The sequence below is a fragment of the Telopea speciosissima genome, chromosome 1, assembly GCF_018873765.1.
Source record: "Telopea speciosissima isolate NSW1024214 ecotype Mountain lineage chromosome 1, Tspe_v1, whole genome shotgun sequence".
Taxonomy (NCBI): Eukaryota; Viridiplantae; Streptophyta; class Magnoliopsida; order Proteales; family Proteaceae; genus Telopea; species Telopea speciosissima.
Window position 1 is genome coordinate 2,169,526 of NC_057916.1, and position 18,578 is coordinate 2,188,103.

Here is an 18,578-nt window from a genome sequence, read left to right on the forward strand (position 1 = left end):
AAAAAATTTATTGTAAATCATGATTTTTCATACTGTACTTAACCATTAACTGTGGAAAAAATATTACATAGAAGAACATTTTTATGTAAAATATCCTTTACATTGGAAGTTTTACAATGAAATGACCTTTAAGTGAACAAATCTCTAGTTGTGCCTTTTGTTAAATGTTAATACTTCACTGTGATGATATTACAGCGTATTGTTTGGCAAGTGTAGCAAAATATTTTAGCATGACTATTCATGTACCAACCCTGGGTATGGTTTCTAAAAATCTGTGAGCCCTTCTCGTCTCCTTCACTCTGGACATCTTACCATTTCTGATTCATAAAATCCTGCTAATATGAATACATTGGAGCATCCTGTGGGACCTCAATCCTCGAGGTTCCAAGACTGTTTTTAACTTCCTTTTTCCCTCATAAAAATGGTCCCCAGTTTAACTTGTAAACCTAGAAACTTTTGTCTTCTCCTCCCATCCCCAACCCCTGAAACGTCTAATAGACCATTGGAGCATTTCTAAAAACGGGAGAGGATTTCCCACGCCATACCAATAGCATTTCTAAAAACGGCATCATCCATATGGAGCCCATATGGTCAGCAAGAGAGAAAAATTGTTTCCCTTTTAATATTTTATGTTTATCAACTATCCTTATTGTTATTTCCTGCAACTAAAAGATTCCAAAGCCTGCCACAGCTCCTAACCAAAAATATCAGGAAACAGGACCTGGGAAAAATGGAAAAGCGTGCAAGTGCTGAAATGAGACATAACAGGTGCTCCTCTTGTAAACTGAAATTATTTTTAGACAACCATATATTTTAATAATAATACATATAACAAAAATCTATTACTCCATTCTTTACTGCTTCCCCTCACAGTAACAAATGGGGAAACAGGTTTCTATGACTGAAATGGTTCTCTATTTACCTTCCCCCTACAAACTAGACAGCTCTTATATGTTAGTATTACTTTGGAACAATGCATAGTAGGAATGAAAGAACACCTCAGTCCAGCGTCAGTGAAATTGCCTTCCAAATCTCTCATGTTGAACACTCAGCTTCTTCTTATACACAATGGAGGAAATACCTGAAACGTCAGATATTTTCTAGTAAAGAAAAAAGTTGCACTTACAGGTGTTAACCTCCTGTACCTTCTGAGTGCCATTCTATATATATATACCTTCATCCTGGACCATTCCTACCATTGCATAGACAGAACTCTCCGAAGAACACGTGGAGGTCTACGCTTCTCCAGTACTGGGATCACATTTACCATGAGCTGCATAACGCAATCGGACGATTAGCACATTAGCTACCATGAAATAATACTCGGTTACTCTTAAAAAAATGTAACAAAACACTATCAATTGATTCTGCGGGCAATGAAATTATAAGAACGATACGTGTGTTTGTGTGAATATATAGATAACAAAACAGTCTCAAATGGCCTTCAGGAAGCAAACTTACCTCCTCTTAAACTACATCACAGGATTTAGCCATATGAGCCAGATAAGATGACAGAACAGAAGGAAACCTCCACCCTTTGATGGTGAAGGTGGGATTAGATCCCAAGACAAGGCGACAACAGACCATCAAGCTGGCACCTTCAATCAAAAGGAATTCAAGAAATTCCTGACAAGCCAATTCAGCTTTGTCAATGGCAATATTTAACCAAAGGACCCTAGAGATGCTTCTTTTCTCTAAAGAAGATAATCCCTTCCTGAAGTATGGGAAAACTTCTCCCAAAGGAATATCTCTTCCACCAATAAGGTTTCGTTTGGTTGCAAGGGGAATTAAAGGGAATGGAAGTAATATTTTTGAAACTTTGTAATTATCACCTCACATGATTATATAAATCCAAACCATCTCATATTTAGTTATTAAATTTCCCTTTGCATCCAAAACCCTTTTGTTTGAAAACTAAAATAAAAAATACATCTAAAAAGTATCATTACTAAATATGGTAAGAAGTTTAAGTAGTTTATACAACGATGTTGGGTAATAATTACAAAATTTTTCTTCCTAGGTTTGAAACAATGATGTTGGGTAATAATTACAAAAATTTTTTTTTTAGGTTTGAAAATTTTCACTTCCCTTCCCTTTCATTTCCCTTGCAACCAAACAGAGCCCAAGGGTCAAGTTAACAGAAATGCTGCAAAGGTACAAGGAAATGCTAGTTGTTATGGGAAATCAAGCCCCTGTTTATAAGAATTTCGTTTGGTGAAAAGTAAACCAGAGCAACATGGCCATTGAAAAGACAAGTTGGCAAAGCACACCAATAGATCCTACTGACAAAATTACAAACTTAACATTGTTTAAAACTTCCAAGGAGTAAATTAACCCACAAAATATAAGTAATTGCAGAAGCCTAACTTGTCTGCTGCAACTTTAAGCAAATCTAAATGCAAACATGTTTAGAAGAATTATAAAGATTGTGATTCCTGAAAATTAGGAATCTTATCACCAAGTTCCTGTTGTAGGGGATTCTTATTTGGTTTGTTATTATTTGTTTATTTAATGTTTTATTTGTTCAGTTATGGTAAAAGTCTGTTTCTTGTATTTTATTAAGTTTCCTAGTCAGCACATGACTCTCTATTGTATCCTATGATTGGAAGGTTTAGCTAGACTTTATTTGTTTAGGGTTCTTTTTTAAGCTGGTTGACTGGACTAGTGTTTCCCAGTCATATTTTGTGTGTTTTGCACTTTCATTTAAATATGTAAAAGGCATAGCCTACTCCACGATTCGAATGAACAGAACAGTATTTGGTTGGTTTTCCCTCCCCCCCTTTCACTTCCCCCCCTCTCTCTCTCTCTTCTAAATTACTGTTCATGTTATATCTTCTCTTTCTGCTCTTATTCTCTCTTAAGCCCGTCGTAGCAGATTATCCTTCCGATTTGCAGCAAGAGTTACCCCCCCCCCCATGCTAGCTCTCCCTCGCCTTTATTTTTCAGAGTCAGGTTTCTCTTTCATTATTTCTCCCATTATCTCTCTCACATCCCCCAAAGTAGGAAGTTTCTCACTCCTCTCTCTCCAATTGATATCTTGAACTTCAGATGCTATTTCCAGGAGAGATTTAATCTCTTTCCCTCTCACGTTTTTTACTTTTTTTACCTCCCTCCCTCCCCTATCAATTGCAAGTTGACCTCATTTTCTCCCTTCTTTCTTAATCGAAAGCTAATTTCCATATCATAAATTTTAGGATCTAACATCCCTACTTTATCTCTTCGACCACACCCATTGATCACCCTTTCTCTCTCATCAATCCCATCCGTCGACCACGCATATTCTAATTACTCTTAATCTCAATTTGAAATTTCAGTTATTAAAATCTGTTAATATTCCTCATAAATTTTGAACCAATATATCTAAATTCAGATATGGCCATATAAATCATTAGTTCAAAATTTGATAGTTAGTTCAAAGATCAGATCTGGTCCATAACTAGCCATCAGATCGAAATCTCTTCCATTCCATTATTGGGCACATTACTGCAGGCCAATCAAATCCATAAAATCTGATCGATCTGCATCATTCTCATTAAAAAGCAATCAACTAACAGATTTAAATGAGAATTGATGCAACTAATAAAGTAAATGTACAAATTCAGCTTGGATGATGAATAAAAGAGTTTAATGTGAGCAATCATAAATTGAACAAGCAGCAACAAAAGACCACAGTGACTGAGAGAAATTTAAGTTGGGAATAAAAAGCTCCAGTTTAATAAATATGAAAAATAAGCTGAAGTGTAAAAATCTTATACAAGTGTAGGAATGAACTCTCCCACTTCAATACATATTGAGACTTTCGCTTCTAATTATTTAATTATAATGCAAATTTTAGCATTTTAAGGGGTGCCAAAATCCTCTCCCAAGTAAACAGAAACAGAAATTAAGTACATATATGCAACCCAGATTCGGAATTAAGAGAAAATCTCAAACCAAGAGTTGAATCACAGCCTAATGACCTGACAAGATCTTAACTTTTCTAACATGGCTCAGATTTGTGCTAGATCTCAACCCCATTAGGAAACTGAATGAACATTAACATACCACAGAAATCAGATCACAAACATGGCTCAGATTTGTGCTAGATCTCAGCCCCATTAGGAAGCTGAATGAACATTAACATACCACAGAAATCAGATCACAAAGACAGGCTGTGTTTGGTATGCATTCCCATTCTCAGATTGCAGAATGCGTTCTTGACTAAGAATGAGAACATCATTTGAACACATGCTGGCTAAACTTCATTCTTGATTTTAGAATGCATTTCAACATTTCATCAAACAACTCCTGGGCAACTTGAGGGTTTGCTTGAGTAAGGCCCAATGGAAGAGGATCTGTACTGTAATTTATCAAGTAAAGATCGAGAAAATAGGGAGAGAAAGAGATTAAGAGAACAAAACAAAGAGCTGACCCTCAGATCCAAATCACTAACAACCCTATTTTATTTAAAAACAAAAAGACTTCCAGAACCAGGAGGAAGTTAAGGTTCTCCGTCTCGTGGTAAACCTTGGTCATAGTTTCAGATTAATAGAGCCCATCGGTATAAGGAAACTTCGAGAAGGCTCAAGCTCAGATGACCACGCCCATGTCCCAGGATTTGAGCTGGCTGCTCTGTGAGAGATTTGAAGAAGTGAAGCAGAGGGTAAAAACTATATGCAATATTGCAAGAAGCCCTTTGTTCACAAGTACAACTCTTAAAAGTTAGACATTTGACCTCTCTTCTGTAATCTCCTCCACTGTATGAACTTCCTTATCAGTTGATCATCTCTTCAACCTCTCCATCACCAAAACCCTTACTTCATCAAGGTCACTGAAATTGGTGGTGGCACTAACAAATGTTATTAATTAGTTGATGGTGAGCGGTATTCAGGTTCACCCAGAGAGGTAAGGGGCAAGCTGAGCTGCGAATGGGAGGTGAGTTCCCGGAGTAGGAACCAGAAGAAAGGAGTTACCGGTGGAGCTGGTGGAGTTGCAGGAATGCTTCTGGAGAGCCGGAGAGGGCGAGACACGATGAGATCAGATATTTAGATAGTACTTTAACTTCGTACTTGCGTTTTTCAAAGTTCCTGGATGTTGGTGAAGACTCACGACTGCCATCTCCTTGTATCTCATTTTTTGAATGCAAATGCAGAATGGACTAAAAAGCCCGTTCCAGAATGGGCCTCGTTCTTGGGCGTGTTCCATTTTTTTAGAATGAGAACACATACTAAATGGCTTTTTGGCATTCCGGAATGCGTTCTTGACCCAGAATGCATACCAAACGCAACCAAAATAAAAATGCACCAAAAGGAGTTATAAAGATGGTCATAATACGACCCTTGCTTCACCTACAATAGCATTATATCTTTCAAATGAGAGGGAGGAATAAAGAAAGCATTATTGATGTGATTGCCATGGCGGCCGCCTTGCCGCCATGGCAGTGTCGCCTTGATTTTTGACTCTCTAAAACGCCATGGTCGCCTTCCCACCTTGATAACCATGGATCCCGGTTTCCAAAACCCCAATTACCCAGATGAAGATTCCAATTATAAGAATATAACGGCAACTAAGTAAATGAATCGAATTTTAGATCCTCGTCTCGGTAAGATAAAATGATGAGTTGAGGACAAAAGAATAATAATGTCAAGAGAGAAGCATAAAACTAGGACTTGCTTAAGAAAGAAGGGAAAATGGACTTAAGTCATGAAGGTAGGTCGAAAAGGTCATTTAACACAGCTGGTCTTTAGTAGAAATAAGGAGGAAAGGTCTCCTTCTTCAACCTCTGGATGCCTACGAACAGAAGTTAAAGGAAGGGAAGGAGTTAGGCCTCTTCAAACAGAGCAAGCACCCAGTATCTTCAGCCAAGTTTCATGAAATTTCAAGATTATAACCCCAACCCACACAAAGACAACTCGAGAAAACAATCTGGCAAATGAAAAAAAATGTCTGAAATTAACCCAGGCAGTAAGCGAGGGTGTTTCAGTTCTGGATCTCTCAAAATAGGAGGTTGCAGGAGCCAATATCTAGGGTTTTTTATTGTCTAGGGAAGGGGATCTCACACCCCAAGTATCAATTTAATCGGGAATGGGACGAAGGAATCGTAACCCTTTCTTCTTGATCATCTCACATCCCAATATCTAGGGTTTTTTATCACCTATAGGCTGAAGAGCATTTGATCATCTCTTTCAAGTGACTGTACTTTTCTTCAGCAGTCCTGGCATCTGCAGCTGCCCCATAAACTTCTCAGAACTCCTTGTTAGCAAGCTCTCTAATTGGATCACGATGTTTATCCCACTAATGCACCTCAAAACCCGCTACTAGTCCGTCCCTGAAATCTGCATCTAGAGGACAGCTTGTGAAACTCCATGGTGCATGTATCCATATCTCTACCGCCCCGATGTAAGTAGAACAACTTGTGGAAGAGCACTTTCTCATACTTGGGAAGAACAAATTTATCATTCAATATTTGCTTCATAGCCTCCCAATTGGTGACAAGTCCAAGTAGCCTAATAAACCTCGACTGTAGCACGTCATCCCACTGTGAGCAAGCAAACTTAGTAAACTTAGTGAGGACGAGATCGCACTTCATATCTTCCGGAAAGGATTTGTAGGTGAAAATGCTTTGAACTTTTGGTCAGCGAATCAAGGAATTCCTTGGGTCCTTTCTAGCCGTCAAACTCAGGAACCTCAATGATGTAGATTTGGTCAATCGATAGGGCTACAAGATAGGTCAAAACCTGGCCCATATTATGAGTTGTTTTAAGCCCATCGGTTTCAGCATATACCTGGCCCATGATTTGGACCATATTCAGCCCCATCGATTCTGCCCAAAAGAAGATATCGAGCCAGCAGGGAGTCTTGGGATATCGAGCACATATTCTGCTCATATCAACCAGCTGAGTTGTAGGGAGGAGTTTGAGAGAAATCAACAAGAACCTGCCCAAGTTCATCCCTCCCCACCCCCCAATCAAACCAACATATTTAGGAGATTTTCTTCCAATTTGGTGGGCCCCATAGCCACTTTGCATGGAGATATATTGGAAGCCAGGCTGCTATTTTCTTGGAGATAATTCAGGAGAGTTGCAGCCTTGTGCGGAGATGACTTTTAGGGGATTATTTCCAGATCTCATGGGCCCCACGGCCAGTTGATGGAGATTGTTTAGAAGACCAAGTTGAAGACTAACACATGGAGAACTACCAAGGATTAGGTTTAGATAGATCTTATCCTTGTTTATATTTTAAACAGTTATGTAATCTGGATTTAGTTGCTTTTATTAGACGTTTTATTTTGTTTCTAGAATATTCGTTATAGGTTGTACCCGATTGCTATTTAAATAAAGAAGGCTGAATACAGCCAAGTCGAGATTGATGGAAAATGGAGTTTTGGTTTTTGATAACCATGTTATGCTGTGAGATGTAGTGGGGGGAGGGTGAGATACTGAGATGCGTATACCTATGAGTGGTGAGAGACCTGGGAGAGAGTAAGTGATGCAGATCCAAGCACCCACAAGAAGAAGAGGAAGATCAAGAAGCCCTAAGACTAGGGCTTAGTATTTGGTGCCTTAGTTCAGTACTTAGTTTATTTCAGCTTTAGTTTTCCCATACTTTGTTTATTTTTCAGTTTTTAATGTAACTCAAATTGAACCGGTTCAGTCTTGGTTCAATTTAAGTGATTACTTCTTATTGGCTGTTAGGCTTTATTTCTTATTGGTAGATTAGGAATCTTTTAAGCTTTTATAGTTTTAAGTAAAGTTACACCCTTCCACGATTTAAGTGAGGGAAGCAATTAGATTGTATTAGGATTTGGCCTATGGCCATATTATAAATAAAGATAAATCGTGGGAGGCTCCCCCACAGTTCAGAAAAATATTTTCAGTCATGTTTGGTGAACTCCGATCGACTACTTGCATCTGTTAAGAACGGGAGGCCCTCTTCTTTGCATTCAAGCTGCTTCAAGTTGTTTCAAGCTACTTCAAGCTGCTGTTACTGGAGTTCTGCAACATCCAGTAAGTTGATTTAATTTTCCTGCAACTTTCCTTCTTCTTTCATCCTCCAACCTAGCCCTAACCTGTCCCAATCGATCTCCATTAACCCTAACTCCATCAAACCCTAATTTTCCAATTCAGACCAATTCCACCATCAGAATCCATTCATATTTCAATCACAGCCCCCTCTCACCATTCCCTGCACTCAACCCTAGTTGCAGCCTCATCCCAATACTTTTAAATCCTAATTCCCCTCATCTCTATAAAACCCTAAAACCTCTCTAAACCTATTTAGCCATCCAAATCCACCCAAACCACAACGGAATACCCTCCTCACTGTCCTGAACATTCGACCAGAAGCCCTTCCCCAAAATCCCATCCTAAACCCCAATTTCATCCCCTTTCCTATTTCCCAAAACCCTAACCCTAATTTTCTGAAATTCAAATTTTCAGTTAAACATTACTCAAACCTACATTGTTAGGTTCCCCTAGGCCTGCCTGACTTTACTAAATAAAACCCAACCCTTTACCCTGAACCTAACCTTAGTTTTTTGACCTAAAACTACAATCTTGTCCAATCGGCCAGCTGTTTTAGAAGATCTTGACTTACCTGGCTCCTAGTAGACGTTTGTCTATCTGGGACTACATTAGTAAGAGTCTCAATCCAATTATCCTTCTTCAATCTTTTATCTTTTCTTCTTTGTTGTAATTTTTGTGAGTGAGATCTACCATTTGCTACTGTTGAAACCATCACTCAATGAGTAACACTGTCATACATTGGTCCTACTGTAGAGTTGGTTCTTAGTTGAACCAACTCCTACATTACTCAACCTTGATCCCATAATCCCCGTCTGAGAATTGTTGAGTGACGTCCTGAGGAATAACTGGTTTGGGTTGATGTCTCGAAGGTGCAACCGAAATTCGTAAAGTACAAAGCTGAGGAACTGGTGAAGATGGTCCTGCTTCATTTCTCTTTTCAATTCTCTTCATAAAAGCAAGAACCTTAACGAAAGTACATTGAGTTTCTTTTATAAATTTGCCGTATTTTGCTTTACTTCTCTATTGGTTTCATGTAATTCCTTGTACAACTTGTAGAGTTCAGGATTCGTGATGTGAGAGGATCATGTAATGGTTACAAACTGCAAGAAATTTGGCTTTGATTCCAACTGATGTGATCCTAGGTTTTAAAACCCAATTAGGGTCACTATGGGCCCACCCGGATGACAAAATTCCAAACATAAGAATGTAATGGCAACTAAGTAAATAAATAAAATTTTGGATCCTATTCTTGGTTTAAAAAAAAAGCAAGCGTACATAGTGCACGAGGCTCCTGTCACTGCAGGGTCTGGGGAGGGTCATAATGTACGCAGCCTTACCCACGCTTTGCGGAGACGCTGTTTCCAGAGACTCGAACCCGTGACCACTTGGTCACAATGGAGAAACCTTACTGTTGCACCATGGTCCACCCTTGGATCCTCTTCTTGGTAAGATAACAAAATAAGGGAAAAGAAATAATAGTGCAAGAGAGAAGGGTAAAACTGGAACTTGCTTAAGAAAGAAGGAAGAATAAGGCAGGGGCAAAAAAGTCATTTAACACAATTGGTCCCTATTAGTAGTAAGGAGAAAAGGTTTCCTTCTTCAAACTCCTGAGGCCTACAGACAAAAGCTGAAGGAAGGCGATGGAGTTGGGCCTCTTCAGATCGAGCCAGCACCTAGTATCTTCAGCTAACTTTCATGAAATTTCAGGATTAAATCCCTAACCCACTGAACTCTGAAACCCACACAAAGACCACTCGAGAAAACAATCTGGCAAATGAAAAAAAAATGTCTGAATCAACCCAGGTGGTAAGTGAAGGAGCAGGTTTCTCTCAAAATAGGAGATTGCAGGGGTGAATACTCTAGGTTTTTTTATCCCCTAGGAAGGAGATCTCACACCCCAAGTTTCAGGTTAATCGTGAATGGGACGAAGGAACCATAACCCTTTCTTCTTGGGACAACAGTACCACTAACAAGGGAACCAGTATAACATGATAGGGAAGTTCAACAAAAGTAAGGAGAAGTAATGAAAGAAAAAAAGAAAAAGATACGAGAAAAGTAAGGGAAGGACACACCTGAGAGAGATGAACTCAAATCAGAATTAAGTAAAGAACAAGAGAAAAAGAGAACCCGCGCAGTTCCATAACCGTAAGAGGTAAACCAAAATCAAATTTATTTCATTCTTCAAAAATCTTCCTTAAAATCAACAGGTACATGCTTATATAGATAAAGGAACGAAACAAAGACTCCTAATCTGAAAATAGAAACTGTAGTAATTAGGTAACTAAACTACCAAATCCCCTATGCATATCCAACTTCCCAAATCTCCTACATGTAGCTACATCAATAGGGGGTTTAGTTGCCCGCCTGATGTTCCATACCAGAACACTATCCATTAATTGGAGAGTTCTGCTCTGCCTCATCTGTGGTCCTACCTTTGGACCTAGTAAGCATCCCTTATACTCTTACATTTTAGTTTCATCTATTCTCCATATGCATCTTCAATTCCTACCACTGGATTGTTTCACAAGAACAAGCAGAAATTCTTAAAGATAATCTTGTTTATGTAGATGAGTGTAATGACTTGTACTCTCCTTCTTTACTCTCCCATAATAAATGTAGGATCTAGTTTCATAGTGATATTACTACGATTCCAGAGGCCCTGCTTCTTTTCTCACGAGAAAAGTGACAGAATTGAATTCCTTCTACCTTGGATCACAAGGGAAGTTTCTAACAAGTCCATATCCAATCATAATAATTATTCAAGCTTTGAAACAATAAATTGAAACTTTAAATCCATTTTGAATAGAAAATTAAGTACTATTAACTAATAACTATTGGATCAGTCTGATGCATTTCCATGAATCTGAATACAAGTAAGCACCCCAAATTGTTAAGAATACCATAATTTAGTCCAATAAGGAGCTTGAAAAGGTGCATATGAATCCTAGGAAATATGTTGTTCAAAAATCCAATGTTACTAAACTTAACTCAATGTTAATTACTGTTAAGATGTGTTACAACTTACAAGTTGAGTCACGATGGGAGAAGTGTCCCTGTCGTGGACTAAGTTGAGTCTGAGTTTACTTTCCTTTTAAATTTGTAATTAGGCATTGTATTCCTACTAGGAATACAATTGCCGTTGGACAGATTTATATACGTAAAGGCAGGCCACGGTGGAAAGACATACTGAATCCATCGTGGCTTTAGATATCTCCTTTCCAGTGTTCTTTCTCTTCTCTCCTCTCTCTTCACTACTTGCAGGTGCTGGTTACAGATCATTGGTGATGTAGATTCATCACCAAATAGGGCTTATTTCTTTAGAAATAGGCCTAGGGTTGGGTTATATACATGTTGGGCCTTTGTTCCCAAAGGTTTTCTATGTATTAGGCCACTTTAATGAGCCTAAACTAGAGGTATATAGGTTGCATACGGGATTAGCCCAATACTTAGTTTATTTTTATTTTTTTAATTGAACCAGTTCAAATTGGTTGCATCCAATTGGTTCAATTTAAGTGATCATGTGACTTGGTTAAGTGGTCATGTGACAACTTAAGTGGTCATGTGATGTACGTTGAGCTAGATTAGGACTCTATAAGTCCAGCCATGTTTTGAGTTTATTTCCTTTAGTATTCTAGTTTCCTAGTCAATTTAAGTTATCTAATAGGTTAGGGATAGGGTTAGGCCATTCTTTTTTAATGTCTAAGTCTATTTTTGAGTCTTCTATATAAGTTTGTAAGGGAGGTCAGCATTAGATACGAATTTGATTAATAAAAATTAGCTTTATGCTTGCTGCCATTGCTGCTGCTCTTTGTGAGTGTATATCCTTGAGAATCTCAAGGTGGATAGGGTGGGTAGACTCCTGTGACTCCTTGCGTCTGTCTAGTACCGGGAGGTTCATCTTCTTCTACAATCGAGCTTCTTCAAGCTGCTGTTGCTGCCTCTGAAGGAGATCAAACCAGTAAGTAATCTTAGTTTCCTACATATATCCTTCCCCTCTTCATCCTCTAACCTAATCCACACCACCCTCCATCCATCAAACCCTAATTTCCATTAAACCTGCAACTCCTACCTTAACTAGGACTCCTTCATAATTTCAAATCTGTCAATCAATTCCAAACCAAATTTCTAGCCTATACCCCCCACACCTCTCCCCACACTTATTCAAAATCCAGCTCATAACTCCCACTCTATCCCCTCCATTCCTCCACTCCATTAAACCCAAAACCTGCAACTCAATTCTGTCCAGAATTGCAGAACTTTAAAACCTTCCCAAACCCTATTATTTATATGCCATAAAGGCTCCCTAGACCTGCACATTAAAACCCCATAAACCCCATTGTCATTGTCCAACCCTAACCCTAGTTTTTGCCCTAAATTAGTAAACCCTAATCCAATCAGCCAGCCCTTGTGTGTGACCCCATTACCCTGGCTCCTAGTGGGACTACTCCTACCTAGGACTACATTAATTGGTTTTGTCACCTGGTATCAGAAAAAAAATATATTGTTCAGGAAGAGAAGATCGTTGCAACTTGAAACCCAATTCTGTCGGGACATGACTGAGAGAGATGGAGTTTGCTTCGAGCGAAGGATTTGCGTGTTTCTCTGCGATAACTGCCGTGGTTACCGCCTCAGAAATTCTTCCTATTTTGACGCTGCCTTCCATCTGTTTATGTTCCACCGCCTACAATATCGCCCTGGTTCACGAAATAGTAACCTATGGTATCCTATAGTAGAGGGTTTTTTTTTTTTTGGGCAAGGGTAATTTTGTCATTTCATCCCATGTTTTTAACACTGTTAGTCATGAATTGACGGAATGGGCTTATTTGTTACTGTTTGCAAACCTCAGGGGGGTACGCAGAATTTTCCAAACTTGGGGGGTAAAAATATCCTTTCGTCAAACCTCAGGGGGGTATGTGTAAATTTCCCTTCTTTTTTTTTTTTAATTCCATAATTGCAAGGGTGAAGACAACTCAAATCGTGAGTTGTCTTTTCTCTTCTAACATATTGTATATTTTCAATTGTACTCTTTTTCTTTACCTCTAATCCACTCCTGTCCTTGATTTACTTTGCTTGCAAGTATATCTTTAATGAATAATTACAATTCCTTTCATGTCCCATTGTGAACGATTGAAGATTACCCCATGCGTGGCTGTTGGTTTTAATTCTCTAATTTGTTTCCTATCTTGCCTTCTAACGATTGGAGCATGCTTGACATCGTATCATAGAAGTAGTTAATATTGGCAAGCTCCAAAAAACCTGTCTTCAAATTAAAAAGTTTCGTTCGCAATTTACGGAACACAACGCTAATCGAAAGGAGCAATTTGTATCAATCAACCTCCACGATGTAGTAGGTTTATGATAACAATGGCAGAATTGTAATTTATTGGACTGCAAACTAAAGAAAAGAAAGTGTGGAGTAACGTAGGGATGAGGACTAGAGAAGGGTAAACTTGGAAGAAAATAAAATAAGAATAGAAGGGAGGGGCAATTCTGGAAAGAAAGAAAAAAGAACAAATGAATGTTAAGGGGGGTAATCTTGGAACAAAAGATAATAAAGGTAAGTTAAAATTGGACTTTAGGAAACAAACAAAAGGGAAATCGTGGGATTACCGAACAGTCAGTCTCCTACTTGGATTCTGATTCTGTCGAACAAGAGAAGAAGAACGGAGGAAGGAGGGGCTTCTCGACTTTGATGGACAGCGACGATGCATGGGAGCCGATTGATAGCAGAGAGAATCACAAAAGCTTCTGAAACAGGTATGTACTTTTTTTTTGTCTGCTCTGTCTCTCGCTGCTCTTTTTTTTTTTTTGGCTCTGGTAGTTGCTAGCCGAACCGAAAGCTGGGGGCCAAGGGTCAATTGATTCACAGGGGGGAATGGAAGAAGGCGGTGGGGAGAGTTGTTGCTGGGAATCGACAGTGGGGTTTCTTTTCTTTTTTTTTTAGTCGAAGGGGTGGGGTGATTTTCAGTGAAAATCGAAGGCGGTTTCTGGTTTGAGGGATTTGGGATGTGGTAGGGTTTCGCCTTTTTTTCTGTTCGCTGTTACAGTGAGATAGAAGGGGCATGAAAAAGGTGTGGTTGGGGTTTCAGTGGGATCGAAGGAGAGGGATGGAAGATGGAGGGTGATACGCAACCCCTTTTTGTTTGCTGTTATCGGACGAACATTAATAGGAAGGGAGAATAGGGAAGAAGGAGAATGAGAATGAAAGAGATTGACAAAGAAGGATGATGGATCGTTCGGCTTTGATACCAAATTGGTGGAGGGCCGGGTAGGGCAGAAGGGAAAACCTTGACAAGAAATCAGAGTTGCAGGGTAGAAGGGGGAGTATTAAGATGTGTTAGGAGTTGAGTCACGATGGGGAAGTGTCCCTATCGTGGACTAAGTTGAGTCTAAGTTTACTTTCCTATTTAGTTTGTAATTAGGTGTTGTATCTTACAAGGAATACAATTGCTGTTGGACAGATTTATATAAGTAAAAGCAGGCCACAATGGAAAGACATACTGAATCCATCGTGGGTTTAGATATCTCTTTCCCATTGTTCTCTCTCTTCCCTACTTGCAGGTACTGGCTACAGATCCTTGGTTTTGGCACAATTACAATCACCATTACATTAGGTATTTCCTGGAAACATGTTGTACAAAATCCTCATGAGGTCAGAGTATGATATCATCTCGATCTAAGATCCACTGACCGAATATCAGCCTCAAAAAACACATGTTAAAAACAACTCAACCAGAACAAGATGCAAACAAGAACCACAAGCTAGTTTACTTCCATTTTGGAAGAATTAGTGACATTTCACAACAATATAGATATACTGTGACATGGTGTAGGCATAAGCAGCTTCTTAAAGCCTCGGAAGTAAGAAAAGCAAATATGATGTGACTGGAGTTTTATTAAAAAAAAATTAATAAAGGGATGTCTTGAGTAAAAAAGCTTGTGAAGAGGACTGTAGAAACAAATTTTCAATGCAAAATGTGAATTTCACAGCATTCATGGGTTATAATTAAAAAAAAATGTTATTCAAACATACCTGCTTAATCCTTTTCTTTTTCCCCTCTTCCTGCAAAATGGATTTTTTATCAGCTCAGAACTTTATTGAAGAATATTAGAGCAGAATATCCTGTAAGGACTCAAATTATGAAATAAGAAAAGGTATCTTGGGGTTGTTTATTAAATACAACGGCACACCCCAATGGAATTAAAATCGCAGACTAGTTCTTATACCCCATGCATAGACTCGCATCAAAATGTTAAAAGTACCATATACTACTGTAGATTTGCAGTGTGTGTACTTCTTGAATTTTGATCAACAATAAATAACAAAGGCAACATTTAAATTTGGAGCAAAGAGAATAACAAGGAATGCTGCCGTAATAATTTTTTATTTTGAGGTGCTGCTTCCATGTCCCCTAGGTTATAGCCAGCAACAATTAATATCACATCAAATACATAAGCAATTTCAAGACATACCTTCAACAAAAAACTAATCAAACCAGATAAAATTAAGGAAATAGTCAATTCAATGTAGCAATGAAAAAATTACACAATGAATATTCATGTAAGCATGTCATCAATGTTTATGTAACAATGAACCTGCAAGACATTTAATTCATGTTGAGCATTTTCCAGTGGAGCTCAAACTGGTTGTTACAGTTGGTAAACACTGACGAAGCATGTCATTCTCTAAATAAGTGATTACTAACAGACACCCAACAAGCTTGATCATGTATCACTCATATTTTCACATCGAACCATTCATCCAGCACACAACAATCATCAATTGAAGAGATACAGAACTTGCTGGACAATTGAATCACTGCAAGTTTCACAAACACATTAGACTTTTAACTCGCTCTTAAAGGCATAACCTTAAGCTATTTTGTGAGATATGTTTCTATCAACATGAGAGTTGAGGCAGCATAACAAGCAAATTTTAAGATCGATAAGCGATAAGCACCCATGAGGAAAGCCCTGTCAAAAAAACATAATTTCCCGCAACTTGTTTATGCATAGACAGAGTCATGCGGACCACCCGCTCAAGGAAATCTCAACAGTTGACTAAACAGTACGACTTGGATGAATCAAGTAGGACCTCCAAATAACCCCTTTATCAGGTTGGACAAACCAGATAGACTAATTCCAAGCAGCAGAATCGGTTGCAGTCAGTCTATGGCTAAGTTTAGGTGGACTGAGTAGCAAATCAAAAATCTGGAGACACAAACTTTATTCTCTTAAGTACATCAAATGTTATCCACATTTCATCAATGCGTCCTACGTATTCTAGCAAGAAAAATGGAAGTCGGAACCCACTCAGTGGGTGTCTCAGTGTACTCCACATTAGACATACTTAACAACTGATGCATGGACAAAAGAAGATCAAATGCTCACTAAACAAACTATTTCACATCAGACAATTAAAAACTCGAAAGACCCAGAATCATAGCTAAATTGAACCGCACTGCAGTACCTGCTCTCTGGAAAGTATAGCGTTCTCCTCTTCAAGTTGTGACACGAGAGATTCAAGCTCAACCGTGTAGGCCTAAAGACAGATAATTAAGAAGTCATCTCAAAGGAAATGACACTTTAAAAAAAAAAAAAAAAACAAGAGGCACCGAAAATGACCTGTTTCCGTTCTCTCGACCTAGCCGCAGACTCTCTGTTCTTAATCATCCTCTTCTGTCTTTGCTGAGTAACCTTATCAACCGGCTCCTCCACCACTCGCCTCTTCCCCCTTCCTACTCCTGTTCTCTCCACTCCATTACCAAACACAGCAACCGATCCATCAATCTGTGGCTGCTGCTGCTGCGGTTGCTGAAATCGATTACTCAACATTGAATCGACAGGAAAAATACCTTGCGCTGGCCCCGCAACCTGCGTAACCCTCACATCTTCCTCTGTAACAGCTCCAGCCTTCGCCAGAAAATCCTCTAAAGTCATCTCCTCATACGCTGGCTCCTTAAAAAACTGGCCATCATCAACCCCTCTGAATTTCCGATCAACGCCTCCACTTCCAGAACCGGCAACAATATCTTTCCAAACTTCTTCGACCGACTTGTTGCCAACATTCGGAATCCCACCGTTCGATTCACAATCTCCACTGCTGGGGCCGGTAGCAGCGTTGGGAATGATCTCGGCGGCCGCCGGATTATCACCGTATATGTTCTTAAAAAGCTCGTCCATGTTCATAGATCCAAAACTCTTACTCCGATCGTTCTGAAGCTCAGAGACTGTTAACGGATACATAGAAGGCTGCCGTGTCAGATCCGAATTGGCCGAACTCGAAGATGCCATTACCTTTGACGACGCCATTTCCGCTGATTTCTAGGGTTTTTAAGATTTTAGTTTACCTCTCTATTAGGAGAAATCACCATCTCAATCACCTCTGAGCGCGTGAGTCTCGCGAACGGTTTGAGGTTACCAGAAAAATGGAAGTTGGAGTCCTTGAACAGTGGTTTTGGGCAGTCCTTTTTTTTTTATAACCATTTTGGGCAGTCTTCAAAAAGATGTATTTTGCTTTTAAGAGTCAGACCCCCGACATCGGATTTGGTGATACTTTAACTTCTCCCCTTCTTCCACCGACTGTCCAACTCGTACGCCACCGCGTCCTTTGTCTCTCTCTCTCCTCCAGCGATAATGGCAAAGATGTCATTTTATAATTCATATGGATGAGACTTGAGAGATAGACATGGAGCGTCAACGTTGGCCACGCTCTTCACAGAATACATTGTCCATATTTTTTAGAGGGACCAAAATAGTATGCTACCTAGTCACGACTCACGAGACTCTTGTACCCTGGCCCACCCAAACACAAGAGTGCTTGAAAGTACCACTCTACCTCCTATAAAATAAAAAACTGCATCAATGTTGATCTCACACATGTGCTTTCATTGGCCCGCGTTGGTTGGTGGAAGCTGTCTACGCTCTACATAACTAACAGCTATCTCTTGCCCTATTTAATGAGGAAGATCTCTCCTTAGATTTTGTGGAGCGCACATCGCATGAGTATACGAATTTATTATGCCATCTTCTGTGAAATAAAAAATTTATCCATGTTGATGCTCCTGCGATCAGTCTCATTGGTCCCAACAATGGTGTAAGCCAGACAAGCACACAGTAATCTCTTGTCCTGTTTTTTAGAGAAAAGATTCTCTCAACCACTCGTGTATGGTATATCAGCACCTCAGCGTCATTTCTCTATTTTTCACATGAAATGACCTCCCTACCCTCCTATTATCAGTATTGTTTGTTGCAGTCCATTGTTACACTCCTAATGTCACTTGCTTGAAAACCTTCTTCCTTTTTGTCTTATTTTTTTTTGGTAAGAGATAGATTTTATTGATGATTTGCAGGTATTGTATCGGAGGATTCCAAGTTACAAATGTCTTGGATCTAAGGAATGTGGAGAGGCCAAACTGTCACACACATCAGAAACAGAGCCTTATGGGTTAGGGTGTCAACGATGTTATCTTAAATTACAATCAAGACAAGGAAGCTTCGACATCGGTCTTTTTTTAATAGAAATGATATCTATTGATAGGAACGGATTATACTCCTGTAATCTGAAGCAAATGA

General features: G+C 39.2%; 1 protein-coding gene across 2 annotated transcripts; it reads right to left on the reverse strand.

The window, feature by feature from the left end:
• Nucleotides 1-780: 780 nt before the first annotated feature.
• On the reverse strand, nucleotides 781-17,416 carry LOC122649199 (ABSCISIC ACID-INSENSITIVE 5-like protein 5). 2 transcript variants are annotated; one of them, XM_043842579.1, is made up of 5 exons: nucleotides 16,629-17,416; nucleotides 16,474-16,545; nucleotides 15,037-15,066; nucleotides 1,197-1,273; nucleotides 781-1,081 (listed from the first exon to the last, which is right to left on the reverse strand). In XM_043842579.1, exons 1-5 carry the CDS (start codon nucleotides 17,313-17,315, stop codon nucleotides 1,060-1,062), a joined length of 888 nt encoding a protein of 295 aa, XP_043698514.1. In that variant the 5' UTR covers nucleotides 17,316-17,416; the 3' UTR covers nucleotides 781-1,059. The 2 variants fall into 2 exon arrangements, with proteins under 2 accessions (XP_043698514.1, XP_043698515.1); XM_043842580.1 differs by having other exon boundaries at nucleotides 1,175-1,273; nucleotides 16,629-17,415.
• Nucleotides 17,417-18,578: the final 1,162 nt, after the last annotated feature.

What these genes read in the sequence shown, in the direction of transcription:
- LOC122649199 (XM_043842579.1), bottom strand. Translation starts at nt 17,315, where the DNA reads ATGGCGTCGTCAAAGGTAATGGCATCTTCGAGTTCGGCCAATTCGGAT. An exon ending in GGTCGAGAGAACGGAAACAG is followed by an intron (nt 16,546 to 16,628) that starts GTCATTTTCGGT and finishes ATCTGTCTTTAG; the next exon opens with GCCTACACGGTTGAGCTTGA. An exon ending in AGAGTTCTGTCTATGCAATG is followed by an intron (nt 1,082 to 1,196) that starts GTAGGAATGGTC and finishes CTGACGTTTCAG; the next exon opens with GTATTTCCTCCATTGTGTAT.